Source organism: Mirounga angustirostris, unplaced genomic scaffold (genome assembly GCF_029215605.1).
Source record: "Mirounga angustirostris isolate CCGP_5_RB_7025 unplaced genomic scaffold, mMirAng1.0.hap1 SCAF_5, whole genome shotgun sequence".
NCBI lineage: Eukaryota > Metazoa > Chordata > Mammalia > Carnivora > Phocidae > Mirounga > Mirounga angustirostris.
Window position 1 is genome coordinate 118,751,845 of NW_026991713.1, and position 23,414 is coordinate 118,775,258.

General features: G+C 42.8%; 1 protein-coding gene across 2 annotated transcripts in view; it reads left to right on the plus strand.

The window, feature by feature from the left end:
• Positions 1–23,414, plus strand: part of PIP4K2A (phosphatidylinositol-5-phosphate 4-kinase type 2 alpha) — a 172,623-nt gene that overhangs the window by 92,460 nt on the left and 56,749 nt on the right. For both annotated transcript variants that reach the window (XM_064591975.1, XM_045874294.3), the window contains exons 2-3: positions 13,152–13,249; positions 14,554–14,650. In XM_064591975.1, the coding sequence (XP_064448045.1) occupies positions 13,152–13,249; positions 14,554–14,650 (195 nt within the window). The remainder of the gene's footprint in view (positions 1–13,151; positions 13,250–14,553; positions 14,651–23,414) is intronic.

Below are 23,414 nucleotides of genomic sequence, written 5' to 3' on the forward strand. Positions count from 1 at the left end.
ATATATCTTTGGGGAGAACCAGGGAAAGTTCTGGTTCACATTTAAATGACCCTGGTGTTTGTAGAACCCAGACAGAAGGCATTAGAACTTCGAGCTGTGATTTGTTCCCATAGCGCTGGGAACCCCGTTACCTCACAGAAGTAGTAATTTTAGTTTTCAACCTGTTCACTTCCGAAAGTCAATGAACCCTAGGGCAGAAATGTCCAAAGAAACTTATTTGGTGGATGGGTGGGATCCTTCTTTGCTTATAAACCATAGAGTCACAAAGGAATTTTGTTTTTTTAGGATGAGTCCAGTAAGTGGTAAGTATCTGTCTTTGGACACTGATACGAAGGGGTATATGGAGGGGTAAGAAGACTTTTTTTTTTTTAAAAGATTTTATCTATTTGAGGGAGAGTGAGAAAGGGAGCACAGGTAGGGGAGAGGGAGAAGCAGGCTTCCCGCTGAGCAGGGAGCCCGATGCAGGACTCTACCCCAAGACCCTGGGATCATGGCCTGAGCCAAAGGCGGACGCTTAACCAACTGAGCCACCCAGGTGCCCCAGAAGAAGACATTTTTAACATTAGTAGTGAACTTGTACCACTTTTGTAATTGTGAAGTCAGGATCCTTTTGTAGACCAGAGGCAAGTGTGAAATTTGTAAAGTCTAGGGAATCTGATTTGACATATTTATTATTTGATTTCCCTAAGAAATTAATTAAAAGAGTATCCAAAACAATAGTCATGTCAAGTTATGCATCGGGTCCTTTTTCCCGTTGGGTCCTTACTGCTCTTGAGTCCTCTGGGTTTCGCTTGCTTAGGTTTATCACTCTGCAGTTTACCTACTTTGTTTTTATTATCAAATTATATTTTAAAATATGCACTCATTTAAATGGTAGGAAGGTAAAGTAGGTAAAGTAGGTAAAAGAAGGTAAAGTAACCCCGCCTCAATCTGTGTTTTGAGATTTTTGAAGAGGAATAAATTGCCTTTTTTTCTTTTTGGAGAGAGCATGAATGGGGAGGGGGCGGGGAGGTGGGGGGCAAAGGGAGAGGGAATCTTAAGCAGGCTCCTCCGAGACTGGGGGCTGGATCTCACCACTGGAGATCACGATCTTAGCTGAAATCAAGAGTCTCATGCTTATCAACCTCAGCTCCCAGGTGCCCCTGGATAATTGGCCTTTCGAGATCATTCTCACTCTCGCCATCTGTCTTGTCCCAGCCTTAGATGGACATGCTGCTCTGAAAACAGGTCCCACCCGCCACCCTTATGCCCAGCAGCTTAGCCTGTGGGTTCACGTGCTGGGTGCCTCCTATTACATCAGTATGGCATAATTTGTAGTGAATTGTCTATCATAATCAGAATAAATATCTCAGTGTCTCCATGGAAGTTTTCTTTTTTTGGTTTTCTCTTGGCGCGGGGGGTGGGGGTGGTTCTTTTTTGTTTATTCTTGACTGAGTGAAAACAAATTACTAATTATGTATTAGTCTGGGAACATAGTATTTAGGCTGAATATATCTGAATTAATTGTCATTAATAAGCCTCACTATTTATGAGCATAGTCTTTGCTTGATTTACAAATCATATAAAGTAGTGAAGTTTATTTTTTAAATACTGCAGTGTGAAATGGCTTAGTGGGAACACCTCTGTATGTCTTAATTTCAGAATCATTACCAGCTGGGTCTTATTTATTCCTTGTCCAGTAGCTATTTATTATGCCCACTTTTTTGTAGCTTAATTGCAAACTCTATTTTCTTGCCAGTATGAACTCAGTGTTATATCTGCAGGAGGGATAACGACTGCGGTCGGCAGATCTGACCCCCAAAAAGCAAACCTATGTTTTACAGCGTAGGAGGTGTCTTGAATGGGATAGTACCTTTGAATGTTTTTCTGAGGAGAGGAATCGAGATACCTTTTCTGAGTAGGTCCATATTTTAGTCCATATAAATTTTACTATATGTTAATCATATTTTTCATAAAGGAAAACTTAGAAAATTTGCTTTAATAAATAATTGCTTTGTAAATCAATTTTGTATCCTTCAAGGATACTGTTTATGATTCATTGTGATTTAATGGAGCTTTGAGGAATAGTTATTTTCCCTTTTTTGAAATGACAAGGAATGTCAGAAGAATGATAACTTTTCAGTGCTAACAGGTCTTTCCAAATTTAGATTGCACTTATTGAAATCATAGCTGATGTAATTGTAACAGACCATGGTGCAAATTCAGTTAAATGTGTTTAATTTCAGGTGGATTTTTTTTTTTTTTTTTTTTTTAAGTAAGCTCTGTGCCCAGTGTGGGGCGTGAACTCATGAACCTCAGGTGGACATCTTATGAAGTTGCTGTGAATCTTACCTTATAGTCTGTCAGATGCTCCAAAGGATCTTAGGGTCAGCCAATCCCACTGTCTCAATTTTATATTTGAAGTAACTCAAGTGAATTGCCTGAGCAAGACAGGCTTGGTTAGTTTACCTAATCTCACTAAGCCTCAATTTCCTTATCTGGAAAATGGGGATAAATAATAGTATCTACTTCATTCTCTTGTCAAGATCAGATAAGGTACTGTACCTGAAGTGCTTAATGTGATGCTTGGCAGGTGTCCACTAAGTATTAGCAGCAAGGTTAATGCCAAGTGTTAAAGTGAGTTAGGCAAAGCTGAGCGGAGACCTCAGAACCTCTCCCGTCCTCCTCCTTCACCACCCCATGCCCATCAGTATTCTCCACTCTACACACATTCTCTCTGCTCTCCCCCACTCTTGATTTATATATGGCCACATTGTACTAAACCTTGGTACTAACCCTCCTTGCACCCCTTTGCCCTGGTTTCTATTGAGACTGACAACAAAGCTTCTTTATTCGATGTCTTAAGTTGGGCCCCAGCATTGTCCATATTGATGCCCAGTGGCGAGGCAGAAAAGCAGAGCTGGTCCACACCTGTCTGTTTTGGGGGTGACTGGCATGGCATGAACGGAAGTGAGGCTCTTCCCAGGTCCTGGGAGACACATCCTACAGCCTGTCTGCATGGGGGTATTTACAATACTTTTATGCCCTTGAGCTTTATAGGGCCATGAATATACAAAATGAAAAAATATTTGCCAAAATGTTTTGACAACTTTGAAGTACTCATAAGTATAAAGTGGTACTGCACTTCTGTTATGAGAGTTAATTACTTGCAACCTGAAGAACCTTAAATGCAGCCTTAATAATATAACTAGTGCTTTCAGTGTATAGTTAACCTAATAAAATTTGAATAAACTCCAAAACAACTTTTATCTCCATAAATTTAAAACTACTTGTATTTCATAATGTATGCTTACTTTTATGGGAGGTGTGTGTCATTCCTTCCTTCCGAGTAGTAATGGTGGACACAATTGTTTTATTTCCTTTCATGGATATTATGTAGCATGTATCAATATAACTGTGTATGTGTGTTCCCTATGTAAGTAGCTATAAAGAAAGAAAAAAGTGCTAATGCTTTGTTAAGTACTAATAATTGCAAATGTAAACTAGTGATGATAAAACTATGAGTTTTGCTACCAATTTTGGGGTGGGCCATATGGAATGGTTGGGCTAGATAGAATGTCAAACTATTAAAGTTTTCTCACCCTGAAGACTTTGAAACCCAAAAATTTTGTCCTGAAATAGTGTTCACAACCCAAAGCTGTGTGTGGAAAATAGAAATTAACAGGATTAACTTAACCTTATTCAAGATGGTAACTCATTGTCATTACCATGAGCTCAAGAATGTCAACTAGAAACAAGGATATATTTTGATTTGTGTAATGTCAGACTAAAGGAGAGATTATCCAGAAAGTTAAATAGCCTTTCAGTTATTGGGCAGCCATATAATTAATACATTTTGGTGAAACCAATGAATATTGTGTACAGGTGAGCTTATAGAAGAAGATAATATAGGGGCTCATGGGCACACTATTGAAAAATAGTGTTTACTAATTAAACGCTTTTAAATGGTAGATCCTCTGGTTTGTGAAGTATTTGTTCACAGATCATGAGATCTAGCTACTCGTAACCTGACCCAGTGGTTTGGGGGGAGAATTTCTGGGGAAAACAGAAACCCAAAGGAAATGTGAAGCCATCACGAATGAAAGAAAGATAAGATGCCCAAGAAGTAGCCGTCTGATATAACTTAGAATGGAGCTGCGACTCGATTATAAAGGGGTAGATATACCAGGACACATCGTAATCTGCAAAATGAGAGACTAGGCTAGGATCTCTGAGATTCTCTTTTAATTTCATCATCTTATGAGTCTGTGTAAACCAAGGAGTGAGTATAATCACATTCCATTTCTTTTTTCTTCTCTAATAATGAGGGCGAAACATTTCCCACATCCTGGGGTGTTCTGATTTGTGAAGCTGGGATTTGTTGCAGTAACTAAAAGTATGCATTTTCCAGACATTTAAATGAAACACTAGTCACATCTCTCCGTCTGTCGAGAGCCACATTGGGCTTCATTCCCTCCCAGGAGCCGTCACACCTGCCACAGCGCCTCCCTGCTCATGGTTCCTGTGGCACTTACTGTCTAGACACCAGCATTTCCTCTCTCTCGGCTTTGTACCTCACCCGGTGTGTAGGTGCTGCCCCCGTCAATGACAGGGGAGTGTTTGGTGCGGACTTTCCATTTCCAAGTGATTACCCTGGAACTCCATTGTTCGTTATGTCACACTTGACTCTCCAAAACCTTGCACCTGAAGGGGACCCAGCCACCCTCCGCTTCTGCACCCGCACCCTGAGGCCGAGCTTTGCCCAGGATGTCACTCCACGGGTCCGTTTGGTTCCCTGTAAATGAACTGTCACAGACTACAGATGGACCCCGCTCAGCCCCAAAGCCCAGCTGTATTTCCCTCTTCAAACTTGTTCTCCCACATTCTGTGGTCATTCTTTCAAGTTCTCTGTGTTCTCTCCAAGCCTCTGAGCAACCCCCCCCCCGCCCCCCGGCCCCCAACCTGCCTCTCACTCTCCACGGATGCCCATAACTCCTCCTTCCCAGAGAGGATAGTTGCCAGTAGACGGAATGGCCAACCTCCCTCAGTCAGATTCGGCTGCTTCCACACAACCCCGTCACTTTCCCTCTTTTGCTAGAGGAGCTGCCTCCCCACAGCCCATTCGTTTACGGGATCCCACCCACTCCCGCCATTAGAAGGGCTGTGGAAGCAACTTCCCTTCTCTCAGGGGTCTCCTCCATCCCTCATCCCTCTGCCTCTCTCCCTCCTTCTCTTCTAGACTTAGAAACCAGCCAGATTCAGCATCTGCGTTCTCTCCCCTCACCTGCTCCCCTCAGCTTCTCCGCTCTGGTTTCCATCGCTAGCCTCCATCAGAACCCTTCATGCTCAGGTTGCCAAAGACCCCATGGTGCTCAGTCCAGCTAGACTTCCCACTTCTTCGAAGCGGTCAACACTGTTCTTGTCCTATTTTGTTCTTGACTCCCTCCCTCCCTCGTGTCCTTGAGGGGATACAGTGCCTCCCTTTCTCCTTTGAGGGCTCATCCTTCTCTCCATGCTATTAACCATTAATGTTCCTCAAGACTGCTTTTGCCACCCCACCCCCCCACTCTCCAGCTTACTTCATTTACTCCTGAGGAAGAACTACTGTCTTATATGTGGATAATGCATATTTTTATGTCCTGCCCCAGCCTCCCCTGGGAACTAAAGATCCACATGTCCACCTGCCTACCTGACATCAACATTTAAGATGTCAAAAGAGCACATCAAATTTAACAAGTTCAAAACTGAACTCTTCCCTTAAAGTGCTCTGACTCAGTAAATGGAATCATGGTCTGTCCTGTCACTCAAGTCCATGTTTTTACCACCTCAGCATCACTGGAATCTACTTTCTTTGTTTCTGCTGTCTCCACGCTGTGCCAGGCTTCTAGCCTCTCCTGGAGTTCCACAGTAGCCTCTTATGGTCCTCAGAGGCATGCTGTTCAGCCCCATCCTGGCACGTGCCCTCTTGATTTTTTGCATTCCTAACATGTTAACCTTTTATTTTTCTAGTTAACTGTGCCCCCCTCCTGCCACAGGGCCTTTGCACCTGTGACCCTACTTCCTGGACTCCTCCCCACCTGCCTTCTGCTCAAGTCTTGCTCCTCTTTTACTCATTCCTGCCCTTGTCTAAGCTCCATCATGCTTGCTCCTAGCCTGATGTCCTTCTCTCTCCCGACACATGTCACTGTTGGAATTTTACATTTGAGCACTTCTTCAATTAATGTGCATGCCCCTCTGGACTATAAGTACTGTGAGGGTGAACACTGGTGTTTGTGCAGTGCGCAACCCAGAGCGGACACTCACGTGTTGCACTGGTGAAAGAATGGATGGTGAGTGAATATCGGTGAATTCTCAGATCACATGTTCCATTTTGGCTGAAAGGTTTTCACATTTTTTTTCCATAAAACTTTTTCCAGAGCAGGAACTCTATAAAGCAGAAAGGATTCAAAAAGTTTCTTTTGGGGGCGCCTGGGTGGCTCAGTCAGTTAAGCGGCTGCCTTTGGCTCAGGTCATGATCCCAGGGTCCTGGGATCGAGCCCCGCATCGGGCTCCCTGCTCGGCGAGAAGCCTGCTTCTCCCTCTCCCACTCCCCCTGCTTGTGTTCCCTCTCTCGTTGTCTCTCTCTGTCAAATAAATAAATAAAATCTTTAAAAAAAAAAAGTTTCTTTTCTTGCTTTCTTTCTAAAGAGGATAATGTTGCCAATCCAGATCCCAACAGCATGAGCTGTAGCAATTCAGGGATTTGGTTGCTCCTACTTCAGATTGGGTTTTGCTTTCTTGGTAGTCACTCCGAGCCTACGTTGTGATAGGAAAATTTATTATGTTCTCTCTGACTTTTTTCTGTATAATTTGGGGTAAGTGATATGAAGTGATCGCTCCTCGGCTTCCCCTTGCCACCCTGTAAATGTCCTCTGTTTTTATTTACACTCCTGTTTGCACAAGATATAGAAAAACTGATCAGGCATCCAGCTTTGTTCTAATTGTGCTTGTCACAAAGCTTGATTTTCAGTTCTTATTCTCTTGTCTTTGAACTTGGATATTCGGTGTTGGTATAAAGATATGTATTTTCTGATTTTTCACAGATATACTGAGAATGATTTAATATTTAAGATACTTGGGTAAAATGATGGGACACCTGGGTGGCTTAGTCGTTAAGCGTCTGCCTTCAGCTCAGGTCATGATCCCGGGGTCCTGGGATCAAGTCCCACATCAGGCTCCTTGCTCAGCAGGGAGCCTGCTTCTCCCTCTCTCTCCCTCTGTTTGTGCTCTCTCTGTCAAATAAATAAAATCTTAAAAAGAAAAAAAGATACTTGGGTAAAATGAATAGAAGAGAATATATGATTTTAAATTAGCCTTGTGTTTTTGTTAAGTGGCAGTTTCCTACATTTTTATGGATCATAACATGAAGGAGATTTTAATAATATAGTATAGAGGAGACTAAAAGTGATGCCTGTTTAAGTTATTGAAATAATTGAAAGGAACAGAATTGTAATTTGACCTTTCACAAACGCAGTTGATATGGAGTTACTGCAATAAAACTGCTTGTAGAGATCATCAGTTTATACAGGTTAAGGATTAACTGCTGGTTGTAACTAAGCTTGTTTGGGATGAATCCAAAGTGCTTATAGGTTATGGATTCATTGCCACGAATTTTAAGGGATTATTCTGATGATTTTATTCTATAATTAGATTATATCATTTGCTGTTTTAAACATCTGCTGTTTATCTCTGTGCTTTCCAAACTCTGCCAAGGTGCTGGAGGGCATTGCAGCACATTTACCAGGAGTGCCAGAGGATATTTTCGAATTTCAAGAGAAATGCAGCGATGCTCAGCATCTGTAAGATAGCATGCAAACGACTAACTTGAGGGAGTTCACAATTTGACTTAGATTGTACTGCATTCATTTCAAGGACGTGGTATCTTTGGGAAGCTGGGTGCTGAGCAGTTGTGTAAAAAAAAAATCAAGTGCCACATGAAAATCAAAGTGGATGAGGAAACACGGGTGGCGGTATCTAATCTGATCATAAGGTTCGAGAATCTGCGGCGCCAAACATTATATATATATATGTATATGTATATATATAATATGTATGTTATAAATAGCCTGATAGTTTGCATATATGTTTTCCATTTTGTCATTTTTAAAAGATTATTAAAGCACTCGGTTTTAACATGATTCAGAAAGGCATAAGAAGGAATTGTCCCCCACCTTGGATGATGGCAGCCCTGTCCCCCTAATTGCTCAGGCAGTTGCCTCGGACTTGGTCTTGGCTTCTGTCTTTCTCACACCCCACATCCAGAATTTCAGGAAATCTTGGCTCCACTTTCAAAAAATACCCCTTTTCCTACCTACACTGCTGTCACTGCTCTGTGCTTCTATAATTGTGGCCACCCCCACCCCTCCAGTAATCTTTTTAAAACCCTAAGTTAAGTGATGTCATCACTCCACTACCCAGAACCTTGCAACAGCTCCCATATCATTTGGAATAAAAGCCAGTCTTTCCAGTGATTTCAACTCTGTTACTCTTTCTCTCTCAGGTAATCTGCTCCGGCCACAGGGGTCTCCATGTCCCAAGTGTACCAGGCACACCCTGCCCCAGGGCCTTTGCACTGGGGTTTAAACCTCTCTTCTCTTCCAAACCTTGGCTTACTCCAGCCCTCCCAATTTAAAATACTTCAGTGACCCTCACCCATGCAGTGATGGGCATTTTCTACCCATTTATCCTGCTCTTTTTTTTTTTCATAGTCTTCTAACATAGTAGGTAATTTATGTCTAACAAAGTAATTTATTAAGTGTATCTTTTATTTGTTGACTCTTCCCACTCACATGTAAGCTTCAGGAGGGCAGGCATCTTAATCTGTTTTCAGTCACATATCCCAAGCATCTGGAAGACTACTTGTCAGTCATAGGTGTACAGCATATATTGATTGAACGATGTTCAATATATTGTTTAAAAATCTTTACCTTTCTTAATTTTTTGGCTGTTTGAACTATCCAGAAGGCATATTCAAATCTTCCTCTATAGTAATGGGTTGCCTCTTTTCCCTGAGGTCCTAACGGTTTTTGCTGTGTACTTCCAGGCTAATTTGGTACTTAAAATATGAATCCTATCTTCCTGGCTAACTGAACCTTTTATCATTATGTACAGGCCTTCTTTATCCTTAATAATACTTTTGTCTTAAAGTTATTAGTTTATCTGATGCTAGTAAAGGTCAACTAGCTTCCCAATAATTTTTGGTACTATTTAATATGTTTTTTCTGCTCCTTTCCACCTTTTTGAGTTATGTTTTAGGTGTTTCTCTTGCATATAGCTTATAGTTTTTCACTCATTTTGACAGTCTGTTTTTAACTGCTAGTGTATGTATGCTTATTGGGATTATGTATATATCCAGATGAATTTCTACCTTTTACTTTCCATTTGTCCCATTTTTGCAGTGTTTATGTTTTCTTCTTTGCTCTCTTTTTTAAAATAATGAGTTTTATTTGTTTTCTTATTCTGTTTTTCCCCTTCTACTAGTTTGGAAGTTAGATACTCTGTTTCTGTTCTTTTAATGTTTGCCTTTTAAATGTTATCATGATACTTAAAGTTATATCTTACTCTCCTCCTGAATAATACAAGGGCATGTAACTTCGTCTGCTTCCCAACTTAAACTCTGTTGTTATTCAGTGTTTATTTCTGTACATTTTCATCCCATGAATTAAGCATTATTACTTTATATAGGTGATGTTTACTTTATTTATCCTCATATTTACCAATTTATTTGCTTACCAATTCTTTTTGTATCTCAGACCTTCCATGCGTAACATTTACTTTCTGAATTATAGCCTTGCAGTCTAAATAATATGCTACTAAAGCTTATCCATTTCCTTAGTGAGGTCCTTTGTCGGTAAGGTCTCGGTTTTTGTTTCTATGAAAAAGCCTTATTTTGCTCTCATTTTTTGGAAGACAGTTTCAGTGGCTCTACCCCACGTGTGTTTTTTCCAGTACCACAAAGCCGTGCATTTTGACACTGCCTTCCTGGAGACAGCACCAGCCCCCATGGGTTAGTAAGGGCTCTGTCCCACAGACTGCCCTCCCTTCAGGCACCAACTACAAGCCCAGGCTGTCACCTGCGCTGCTCACCTACTGGCTCTAAATCGGAGGTTCCATGACCTCCTCCTCAGGTTTGATTAATTTGCTAGAGTGGCTCACAGAACTCAGAGAAAACCTTTATGCACATTTACCACTTTACTGTAGAGGATATTATAAGAGATCTGGATGAACAGCCAGGTGAAGAGGTACATAGTCCGAGGCCCAAAAGGGTCCTGAGCACAGGAGCATCTGTCCCCATGGAACTGGGGTGTGCCTCCTCCTTGCGTGTGGATATGTTCACCAACCCAGAAGCTCACCACGTCTTGTTCAGGAGTTTTTATGGAACTTAATCTCTGGCAACCTCCTTCCCCTTCCCTGAGATCAGTGAGCAGGGCTGAACGTGCCAAAGTCGTACTTACTTGGTCATTCTGGTGACCAGCCCCACCCTGAGTCACCTCATTAGCATAAATTCAGGGGTGTTCAGAAAGGGCCTCTTATGAACAGCAGAAGATATTTCCTGTCACTCTGGAAATTCCAAGGGTTTTAGATTTGTGCCAGGAACCCGGATAATGGGCCAAAAATATACCACAGTATACAGTTTTATGTAAACAGTCCTTTTTCACTTTGAAGATCTACCACTGTCTTTGGGCTGCCAGTTTTGCTGTTGAAAAGTTGGCTGTCCATCTGGTTGTCATTCCGTCTTTGTGTTCTGTCTTTTCCCTCTGGCCACTTTTCTCTTTGATTTTGGTATCTTCAGTCTAATTACAGTGTATCTAGGTGTGGATTTCTTCTTAGACTATTTTGTGTACATTGCATATTATGTATCCATAGATTTATAACTTCCATCAGTGGTGGGAAATACTCAGCCATTATATTTCAAATATTGTCTTTTCCCCCTACTCTATCCCCTTCCTCTAAGATTTCATGTAAACTCACTCCAAACCCCCTGTTGTAACCATTCTTCTTTTTTTTTCCCTTCCTTAATCATTCTTTTATATATTACATTTTCATTCTTTGTGGATTCTGGGTAACTTCCTCAGATTTCCCCTCCAATATACCAGTTATCCAGTCTCCTGCCGAAGCCCTAGATGAGGGGCTGTTTTTGTTTTAGTTTCTGTTCACCAATTATAGTTTTCATTTTGTAAAAGCTTTATTGGATTCTCTTTCAACCTGACTGGTCATTTGGAAAGTCTCATAGTTTACTCATTTTTACCAGTCCATTTTTTACTTCTTCATACATTTTACACATGGGTTTTTTTTCTTTTCTGTATCTGATCATTCTTTTTTTTTTTTTAAGATTTTATTTATTTATTTGGCGGCGAGGGGGCGCAAGAAGAGGGAGCGGGAGAGGGAGAAGCAGACTCCCCACGAAGCAGGGAGCCCAACGTGGGGCTCAAATGCAGGACCCCAGAATCATGACCTGAGCCAAAGGCAGATGCTTAACTGACTGAGCCACCTGGGCGCCCTGTATCTGATCATTCTAATAGCTGAAGTCATGAAAATAATTTTTGTTTCTGCTGAATCCCACTCTCATTATCTTTGTGCACTCAACGTTTGGTTAAACTAAATCTGTGGGACTCCTGGAGGCCTGCACTGAAGATGCTTTTCCCCAGACACCATTTGCATTTACTTCCACCACCTGTTGGGACTCCTTTTACTTCCTTCAGGTGTCCTCATTTAAGGTTTGAAGTGTTTGGTTGAGCTCCCCAGCTTTCCTTTGACCCAACTAAATGTCGAAATTGGTATTTATTTTCAGAGAAACTGCTCTGTTCATGCTTGCTTGATAGTCATCGCATTCCCTGTGGATTAAACTCTTTTTAGGAGAAGGAAGGCATCTTGAAGATTTTCTCTACATTCTAGGAACCCAGCAATGTGTTAACCACTCTGCTTTATCAAAGAACCCATTTTTTTCTTTGTTTTTGTAACTGAGAACCCTTCTGAGAATCTTCTGGAATTTACTGGAAGTATAAATCTTTAAAGTGGTTTTTTATTAGTAGCAACGAGGGAGGTATAGCTTGGGAGCCAAGACAGAAAAAATAATTAACCAAGAGAAAGTTCAACCTTTTCAAAGTCGTGTGTCAAAAGCTGTTCCTGCCATTCACTGAAACTCAGACAGAACTTGGTCCAACCTTTTGTTTTCTTTTTTTTTAAGATTTTATTTATTTATTTATTTATTTATTTATTTATTTATTTATTTATTTATTTATTTATTTTAGAAAGAGAGAGAGTGAGAATGGGAAAGGGCAGAGGGAGAGAGAGAATCCTATGCAGGCTCCATGCCCAGCATGGAACCTGACGTGGGGCTCTGTCTCATGACCCTGAAATCATGACTTGAGCCGAAACCAAGAGTCAGATGCTCATCCAACTGAGCCACCCACGCGCCCAGGTCCAACCCTTTGTTTTCTGCAACCACATCTTTACTTCTGGTCTTGACCCCTCTCAAGCCCATCTCCCTCTTACTTAGTCCCAGGGCCGTGTGTCTCTTTCCCTTCCTTCACGAAGACTGCTCTTTTGGTAAATTTATGCCCCGCCCCAAAACTTATTTTTAAATTTAGTTCCTGTAAGAAAGGTAAAGATCACATGAATGACAGTGTTGCTTTTTGAGTACCCGAACATTTAAAGAAATGGTCACATTCATTAATTCAACAAATATTTATGTCAGAAGTTGAAAAGCCCTCTTTCTCAGATGGTATTTTCTTTACAGGGGTAGTTGTCCTGGACATGTGGTCAAAGGAGCTCTGGGCTGAGGCTCTGGAGGGGAAGTGGGAAGTTAAATGGGAGAAGCAGGGATAGCTGGCCATGAGGGTTCACCCTCCAGGATTCCTCCCTTACCACTGTCCCCCAGAGGCCCCCCGCAGGCCCAGCGGTGGACCCAGATGAGCAGTGGGAGTTGGAGCTGGATGTGAGTTGGAGGCAGTGGCAAAGCCTGAAGGGGGAGTGAGGAGGGCAGCAAGAAAGATGGATTGGGATAGGAGCAGAAGGAAGGTGGGCGGGAGGTTCTTGTGTCTACCGGGTTTTCTTCCTGAGCTCCTTGTTCAAGTCAAGCACTTTCCATGTCGATAGTAATAACCCGTGCCATTTATTTTGTATTTTTCTAGATCAATGAACTGAGCCATGTTCAAATCCCTGTTATGTTGATGCCGGATGACTTCAAAGCCTATTCAAAGATAAAGGTGGACAATCACCTTTTTAACAAGTAAGTACAAGTATGGCCTTTTATAGGACTGACATGGCTGCCAGGAGCATGATTTTTGTGAATTTCTACAATCACATTATTTTTCAATGGGTGGGAGTAAAGTTTTGCTGATGAAGTTAATCCTGTGATAAACATAACCATCTGTCATTTTCAGAAAAGCAGCAGCAAGCCCTCTTGGGTAATATCCTTTTGCCATATGGCATATTGTTCTCTATGAATATCTTATATGTTAAAAGTGATATTCTCATTACAATTTAAATGTTTGAAGCTGTAAATTGCTTAGAATTTTTAGCAGCTATGGACCTTAGCTATCTTATACAAAACTCTAATAATGCCTATTTCATGAACAGAAATGACTCCTTCATAGAACAATAAAGAGTTAGGGTACATTTTTATAAAACATAATTGGAGGCCATGTTGGGCATTGAGATTATTTCTCCTTCATTTGAATGTCATTTTAGATATTATGGAGCACCTTATATATTAGCTGTCCCCTGAGAGCAGGAGGGACAAGGAAGTATAAGAAATGGCCCTACCCTCACGGGGCTCACAAGCAGGTGGTTGGAACCTGACACATATACACATTACTATAATCCAGTGTACAAAGTATGACAGTAGAGGGGTGTGTGTGTGTGTTTGTGTACGTGTACATGTACACAAAGGAGGAAGCAATTCCGAATGAGTGGGATGAGCCTCCAAGAAATACCTCCCACATGAGGATCAATTATGAAATTTCTTAGTGTGACCATTGTTCTGATGTGAAGTGGATGCGTTAATTCTCTTACTACTGTTTAGAGGTTGACCTTTTGGAGGGATTTTTCCTATGTGAATTTAGAATGTGGTATTTATATATAGCATAAAATAGGTCATTCAAGGAGTGAGAGATAGTGTTGTTTTGCAAGCTTTAATCAGCAAGTCCCTGGAGGAGTGTGGGGAGCATGTCTGTGACCCATCCCCAGTCTCCCAAGTTCTTTGCTGTCCCTTCACCGTTTCCTTCTGTGTGTGTGGCCCCTTCTCTTTCCATTTCTTCATCCTCGGGGAAGCAGCTGTAAGGAGTGGTCGGGATTAGAACAGTCATCTAGTCCCAGGGCCCCTAGATGGTGCAAGGAGATAAATGTGCCCAGTCTGTCCCTGTGTCCCCTGGATTTACTGTGGGTCATAGTCGATCCTATGAAGCATACCCTTGCCTTCTGGGGGTGGGGAACTCCAGGCACTTGGCTACATGTGGAACTAGATGGTGGCAGATTCAGGTCTGGTTAACATTTTGTGCAGCTAAACTTTATTCCACAATATGACTATTTCAGAGAAAATATGCCGAGCCACTTCAAGTTTAAGGAATACTGCCCGATGGTTTTCCGTAACCTGCGGGAGAGGTTTGGCATCGATGATCAGGATTTCCAGGTGAGTTGCTTTTGTAACCTTTGCTTCAAATGGGTTTTGCTCTGTAAAACAGGACTTACTTTTTTTTTTTTATTACAAGTAATTATATAATAGTAATTTCATTTTATATAAGAATGTTTCAGTGTTCTTTCTGAAGTAAAGGGTTCTTTCACTTAGGAGCCTCTGTACAGAATGATTTTAGCAGTCAGTAGGAAAAGATTATTCTTTGGGAAGAGAACACATGTGAGAGTTCTAGATGATACTCTCATTTCCCAGTGGAAGTGTCCTGCTAGCAGACCTCCTTTTGATTTCTGCCATCAGATGCGTCGACGGCCTGTGCTACTGTGTATGTGAGTCTTGAATTCCCAGTTCCTGTATTTGCAGAGGCCACTTAGCAACCATAGGAATTTTATTTTTGTTCTGATTGATCTGCTGCTTTTCAAACTGGCCGAACCTGACTCCTGCTCGCAGCATTTTGTCGGAGGCCACACCTGGTGCGCTGTGATGCGTCCTGGTCTAGTGACCACAGAGCTACTGTCACCAGCAGAAGCCTGCCAGTCCCGGGAACGGCCTGGGGAGCGCTCGCGTCTGCTCCTCGTGCCCACCTCAGGAAGATGTGCACTTTTGCTTTTCTTCCTATGCATGCCTGGTTCTTAAATTCGACTTTTAAAATTGAGATCACGGTGCTTCAGTAAGTGCTCATCCATGGTCATTTCTCCTAAGAAAGGACCTGACATCAGTTAGCCAGTCAGATTTGTAAAAACCAAGGATTTTTTTTTTTTAAAGATTTTATTTATTTATTTGAGAGAGAGAGAACACGAGTGGGGAGGAGGGGCAGAGGGAGCGGAACAAGCAGACTCCCTGCTGAGCAGGGAGCCCGATGCAGGGCTCGATCCCAGGACCCTGAGATCATGACCTGAGCTGAAGGCAGATGCTCAACTAACTGAACCGCCCAGGCTCTGCCCCGCCTCAAGGATTTTTTTTTTAAGAGTAGAAAATCTGAGTTAAGAGATGCAAGGGCTACTTTCTGGTCTTTTAGGACGGTCTATTCATTTTACTGTGAAAGCACTGACTTATTTTAAATCCCTTCAAATCTAGTAAACACTTTCTTTCATTTACCCCAAATCTGAAATCCTCATTTATCCGGCATTAAGTGCCATATTGCCACCTGGAGTGACCTTACAAGGTGAACATCGACACAGCTTACCCTGTATTTTCCCTTAAAGAATAGGGTCCCTAAGGCAAATTGAGTTTAGTTTGGTACACTTCCCTAAAGATGTGTGGGCCTCCCCACCCTGCCCGGCCCCACCCCATTCTTGAGTTTCCAAGAATTTCTCGCATGCTCACTAAGGTTTACAAGAAGCTTCCAAGCTGCCAGGTTTCGAATAAGTGTTGCTAGCCAGGCTGCCAGTGACATTCCCTCTTCTGTGGACCAGGGCTGAGGTTTCCACAGAGGTGGGTTCTGAGCAGAGGCTTGGGTGCACCCCAGAGAGGGCTGAGGAGAAGTGGGACAGGGTAGAGTGGGTGCTCGCTTTGCTTTTAAAAAACTGGTGGAGTCAGCACTCAGATTTGGGCCTCATGTGTAAGAGAAAGAATTTCAGTCAAATCTAGACTTGGAATTTAAAAAAATAAGTCACTTTTATTTATTTATTTTAAGATTTTTATTTATTTGAGAGGGAGAGAGAGAGAGAGAGAGAGCGCACAAGAGCAGAGGGAGAGAGAAGCAGACTCCCCGCTAAGCAGGGAGCTCAACTTGGGACTCAATCCCAGGACCCGGGGATCACGACCTGAGCTGAAGGCAGATGCTTAACCAACTGAGCCACCCAGGCGCCACAATACGTCACTTTTTTTTTTTTTAAGATTTTATTTATTTTTTGAGAGAGAGAGAATGAGAGAGAGAAAGAGAGCACATGAGAGGGGGAAGGGTCAGAGGGAAAAGCAGACTCCCTGCTGAGCAGGGAGCCCGATGTGGGACTTGATCCCAGAACTCCATGATCATGACCTGAGCTGAAGGCAGTCGCTTAACCAACTGAGCCACCCAGGCGCCCCTCGCAAAAAGTCACTTTTAAAGAACAAATTTTGGAATAGTAAAAAAGGTTGTATAAAATAAACAGAAATGATTCTACATTATTTAAGAACTGTTTTATTCATTTAAAGAGGCCATATGAAAATAAATAGTGCTTTAAAGGAATGAATAGCTGACAACTTTGATGTCCTAAGAAAATCTCCTCTGCCTCTGATTCCCATGTTAAACTCGTGTGTTCTTCCTTCTGTCCCTCTCCTTTTTTTTTTTTTTTTTTTTTAAATTGGCTACATGGGCATTTCACAGAAACTGGCTTTTGAGGGCCTATGCTACAGGATCTTGTTAGGTTCCTCAATTCATTACCAAAATGAAGTTCTTAAATTTCTTCCCATAATCAGCCTGGTTAAGTGAGATTTGAAATGGACACTTTACAGCCTGAAATCTGTACTGCAGCAGATGAAAGTCATTTTTAAAATTTCCTAAAATGACCAGTTTAGTTGCAGAAATACCAAGATACGAGCCAGTTTTCCTTCACCTTTTCCCCCACAAAAGCAAAACCATGTAACTTGATATTAAATAAGTGCAAATTGCTTTGTACCAACTTTAAAGGCAAATCAGGCAAGTAGAGGATGATTCACGTAACTAACTGGCAAGTGTCTGAAGCTCTTAGCAGGAGAGATCAGTGTAGAGAGCTGGTTGTGAGTATAATTAATCATTTGAACGCCACTCCTCTCCTCAGCTACGCCCAGTGCTTTTGGCATTTAAATTGCTGCTTTCTCTTTGGCAACTGTATTTCTATTAAAAAAAAAAACAGGTGGGTGTTTAGTAACTTTAGTAAACCAGAGATATATTCTGGTTTCCCTCCCCAGCCCCATGTTCCTTTCCCAAGGTCTCTACCTTTTAGAAAATTTTCAGTAGGGGTAGGCCCCGGAGTTTAAGCTGAAGACCAGATCATAGATGTGATCTTGGGCTCCACTCCCCACTTGGTTGGCCACTTGGTTTGGAAAAATGGAAGAATTGTGCCGGCTCTTTCTCTGAGTTCATACCTTGAGGGCCGCTGGGCATTGCGGGGCTGAAGGTGGAGGTGCTGTGGTCCTGGGAAGGTCCTGGGAAGCCCCGCCATGGGCACAGGCCAGGGCTAGGGGGGCTGTTATCCCAGCTGCTGGGCACATCAACTCACCACTGCCCAGACATTGCACTGATCATGGCCAGAACAAGCAATGTGTATCAGTTGACATACGTAGTACCAAATTAAATACTCTTTCTCCATCTGATTTGAAAAGTGAGATCAGTGACCTGGGGTCTGATCATCTTTTGACGGCACCGGATTGTTAGAGGGGACCAGGTCTCACACTGCTTTGCTTTGCCTTGATGTGTTGATTTGTCTGAAGTGCCTGCTTATTGGATGAGCAGCATTAAATCAATGTGGCGATAAGGAGCTCCGCTGTCTGGTTCATTTAGTATTCAGACCTTCACATTGAATCAAAGGGATAAAGGCTGTCTACCTGCCTTGTGTGTGTGATGTCCTTTTGCTGCATCTGAAAAAAGTATTGATGAATCTGATACAAGTGGAACATGGTAATTAGCCCACCTCATTGACCTCTATCCGCAAACTTCAACTTCTTGAAAAGAATTGAAGAGCATTCCTACTGTAAACATTTGTATCTTTCCCCTGGTTTTGGTTTCTTGAATGTCCTTTAAAAATAAAACTTCTTTTTCTTTCTGTTAAAGACAAATGCAAGCAGTGGTTCTAGAATATTCAGCATTAATAATAGTATCACTTAACATATGTACATATAAACCTCTGTGTAGGTATGTCCAGTGCTTTCAGATTCAGAACTTTCTCCAGTTTATTAGTGTGTCTTAAAATTACTTTACTGGTTTATAAGAGGCTCAGTGTTGAAGTATGTTCTTCTGATCATTGTCAGGCCAGTGGGACTCGGCATTGCCGTACTTTTAAGATAAGGCATCTTTTAAGATGAATGCACCCATGGAGGTCCCCACTATTCCTGACACCGTTTCTGCCTCCGCTGCTCCCTGAAGCGCTGGTGCCCCTTCGGTGGAGGATTTCATGCACAGTTACCACTTGGCATTTGTTTATTTGTACCTACTGCATGTCAGGCTCTGTGCAAGACATTATAGGGGGTGCAGAAGGGAAGAAAGGGCGAAGGAATTCGTTTTTGTTTGTTTTAACTATCCTATATCAGATTCTGTATAAGATGCTAATGAGATTTACAGAAACCCAGACATCTTGATTTTTACCATACTCCAAGAAAATCTGCATCCCTCTTTCCAGTCTCTCAGAGTATCAGAACCTCTTACAACAGGCTTGGCAAGTCAAAGGGAGGCGTCACTTAAAGTTTCCGAGCTGCAGGAGAGGATTGCCCACCAGAAACCAAAAAGTTCTACAAGATGGAGATGATGCAGTTAAGCCTCAACCCACCACATAATTGAAACTGACCCTCTTGTTCTTCGTAGAGGATAATACCAGGTTTACTTTTCCCCTACCGTGTCTCCTGAATTAGAATCCCTCATTATTTGCATTCGATGCATCTTCTTCTTTGTATTTGTAATGGAGAATTCTAGTTTTAAAATAATTAAATTTAAAAGCTAACGTTTTAAACTTTTGATGTTCTAGTTTCAAGTTTAAAAATTAAACGTTCAAGTGTTAAGACCTTGAGAGTATACGGAACTTTGGGGGAAAAAATCTGCCTGTATCTGTAGAATACAGAGCCTATCACCGTGTTTTCAAGTGTAGATTTCCCAAAAACCATTTAAACTGTCTGAGGGCAGGGACTGAGTCTCATGTGTCTAGGGGTGCAGGCCCAGAGTTTAGCATCAGCCTGCCTCGGGGCAGGCACTTAGGAAATATCTGTGGCAGAAAAGGAGGGAGGGCTTGCGGGGGGGGGGGGGGGGTGTCGTCAATCCAGGGAAGCGAACCTTCTAGGCCAAAGCATGGTGGCCTTCGAGCTCAGGAAATGCGAAGCAACTGGATGGTGGTGGGACTGTGGAGGTAAAGATGAGAAACTGGCCTGCAGACTTTTCTCAGATTATTCAGCCCCAGAGCAGCCCTGTGGATTTGCACAGGGGAATGATGTGATGACATGTGGATTTTCTAAAGATAACTGAGGTGGTTATGTACAGAATGCATAAAAGAGATAACGCAGCTAGGAGGCTATGAACTATCCCAGGGACACCAAAGCCCTCGGCACTGACAGGGTTAAGCAGAGAGCTCCCCAAGGTGGGGGGAAGAGAAACCTGATAGGAGTGGAGTTGTTGGAGCCTGAGGGGCTGGGAGAGCAGGGCTGCCAGTCACTGGCAGGGGAGAGGGTGAGGAGAGAGAGGAAGATGCAGTTGCGTTTTTAGGCTTTTGAACGTAGAGGTGATCTTGCTAGTCGTCGTGTAGTGGGGTGGCCTGGGTGGTGCTCAGGGGGAGGGATTGGCTTGTGAGTGCTTGTCTCTCGACAGACCTAGTTGTACTGTCACCATCTGGAATTTACTTGCTCCTTGAACCACATAAGCTCTTTCTTTCCTCGGTAACTGTTGTGTCTCTTGAGCCCGCTCGCTCACAGCTTCTCCTCACACTTGTTGGCCTCACTGGTGAGCCTCCGTGGGCCTCACAGTGCCTATGGGACAGAAACTCCTCCTGGGCCGAAAACCAAAGGCGCTCTTCTCACATTGGACAATCTCCTGACAGACTTTTGGGAAAACTCCCTCACAACCTATCAACATCATCAGATTTTTCCTTGTGCTTTTTCTGCTCCTTCTTACGAGTTGAACCAGTGACTGTCCCCATCACGGACTGCCCCCACCTAAGAACTCAGGCTTCCTGCTGTCCTCTCTTTCCCCCCACTGAACCCACTTGGGGTTATGACCCGTGATTTCCAACCAAGAGCTGAGTCATCCCTGCCACAGGGAGCTCCTGTCCAGGTTAGATGTGGTGTCTGCTTATTATGATCCCCAGGCACAGGTCTCTGGTATTTTAATGTCAGTCAAGTGCCAACCTGAGATTTGTAAAGGAGATCTCATGGTGCTCTGTGAAGTTCCTACAACTCTGCTTCTTTCTCTGCTGGCCATCACCATTCATTTTTGTGTTCTTCTTTTCTCAGTTGTTTCATTATTGATAAGTGTTAAATTGCAGTGTGTCTTGCTCCCCTTTTTAATGAAAGCCACTCTACACCTGGGATCACAGCTCAGACTTTCTTTGAAATTCCTGAAGAGCTTAACATATGGCTTTGAACACAGTGGGCATTTAATAAATCCTTGATGATGTTGTTCAAGTTAGCATGTTGGTCTTTACCTCTCTGACAAGGTCAGAGGACCATCTGGGCTCTCTCAGATATGTCAGATGCAAACCCAGAAAGCAGCCTCGGCCGGGCCATTGCTCCTCGCTCCCGGCCTTGTGATTTGAGGCATGTAATCATAATCTTGAGCTGTCAGCAGGGAGCAATCGGCTTCCAGGTTTCAAGTCCATGAAACAGGTAGCGTGGGTTAGGGAAAAGAACATCTCCTGGGAGCAAGGAGGCTGGTCTGAGTCTTGGATGTTCAGTGACTGATGCTGTGGCTCCCTCCAGTCGCTTATTCCTGGTGGGTCTCAGTTTTCTCATCTGTGAAATGAGGGAGAAGGACGTGATGTTCGCTGAGGCCCTCCCAGCTGTCAACTCTCTGAATCTGTTATTAAGTCATCTCGAGTAGATGACAGTCACTGAGGTTCTTGTATACAATATTGACATGTTCCCTTTGCAAGGTGGCGGCTTTCATACATTGGCGTATGGCGGAATTGATCTTAAGTGGCTTTCTGTTGATTAAAAACAAAAAGTTTTCATACATGGTTTTTAACAGGACTACAAACCCGTATCAAGATGGAAAAAATCTCAAAACACATAAGACTCTGAGAAGTGTTCAGAATGCTTGGGTATTTAAAAAAAATGCACAGGGGACCGTAATGGTTACTAAATCATGACATTTTCAGGAGAGACCTAGAGGAGGGTGGCAAGAATGAGCTAATTAAATTGACCTTTACATTTTGTCCACCCTTCTGAAGGCCCCACTAATCCCGGACCTCCCACTGCGGAAATAAGCATCTTCAGTGTAGACTTTCAGACGAGTGGGGAGGAAGGATGGCACCATTAATCCCTTTCTTAAGGGAAATGACAATAAATTTCCAATTAGAAGCATAAGAAGGCCACTGAAGAGTGAGCTTCATCTCTCATGATCTTCCTCTATTTCCTGCGGAGGGCTGACTTGGCATCAGAGCTGCAAACACTGCTGTTGAGTTTGGGGACAGGGTGTTGTAAGATCAGCCACGTATTTGGCTGTGCAGAATGGAAATAGTAAAAATAAGTTCCCTCACCAAGAGCCAAGAGAGCCAAGCAAAAATGGACTAAATTGTCATACTGTTACCTGTCCTCCATCTTGCCCTAGAGCTTCAGGTTTTGTCAGAGAGTTCATTTTTTTCCCCAGCTCCCCAGCAAGCTTAGGAGCATCCTAAGAAGCAACATTTGCTGGCTGTAAGGTGTCCACTGCACTGGACCAAGCAGAGCATGCCTACAATGTCCCTTCACTTGCCCAGAGACAGCCCAGGGTCTACAGCTAGCACAGTTGGTCGCCTTAGGGACCTCCAAGAGGAAAGTTTAAAAGTTTGGTCCTGTCACACATGCCTGTGTACTGTAGGAGTGTGTTTATAAGAAATGTCCAGAATAGGCAAATCTGTAAGACGGTGGATAGTGGTTTCCTGCTTGGAGGGTAGGGGTCGGAATGGGAGAGACTGCTAATGGGTACGGGTTTCTTTTTGAGGTGATGAAAATGTTCTAAAATTCATTGTGGGGATGGTTAACTCTGTATATATACTAAAAACCATTGAACTGCACACTTTAAAGAGGTGAATTGTATGGTATGTGAGTTATAGCTCAGTAAAGCTATTAAGGAAGAAGAATGCGGTTTAAGCTTAGTTTTTATTCAATATGTGATTTTAATTTTCCTCCACTATTGATTTTGGCTGCCTTTTTCTTGAGGGTAGGGTGGTATGATAACAGTATTCCCATTTAGAACGAATGAATTTGAGGAATTACATAGTTTATAATACGAAATGAATGAATGGCCAATGAATACAGCATGTATTTTGCAGTTAGTCTACATTTGTGATTAGATTTTTTCCCCCTAAACTAAGAGCGAATCATTGTCCATTTCCTGTGTCTCTACAAACTAACAGCAGTAACTATTACTGAGTATTAATTAGTAGAGCAAGAAGGAAACCTAGAGATGTGAAGTCCACCTTTCTTTGCAGATACTCAGGTAACAGGGTGGGGGGGGCCCTTAACTTCTAACTCGCTCTGTTTCTGCCATACATGCTGGGACCTAGAGCCTGTGAGAGACTTTTCTGGGCAGTGGAGGTAGCAAGACACTGTGTCAATGTCTATTCATCCATATTTTAAATGTTGAATTGAGTCTTTTAGAGCACTGCATCGAACGGGATTGTGGATATCACGGTAACTCAGTCAGCGTGTTACACAGATGACTTCCCAGACCGTCAGTTCCAAGGTTGCTTTTCCAAATGTCCATCCCTCTCCTCAGGCCCTCATCTTTAGGCGGCACCCACTCACCCTCCCTTATTCTTGCTTCTCCCTCGAGGTAACAGAGGCCCGCACATTGAGCTCCCCTGACTTTCCCTCCCCTGTGCCTTCAAATTCATCGGCGTCTTCATCCAGCCTACTTTCCTCCCCTCCTCCGCCTCCTCCCCGTCCTCCTCCTCCTCAGAAAGGA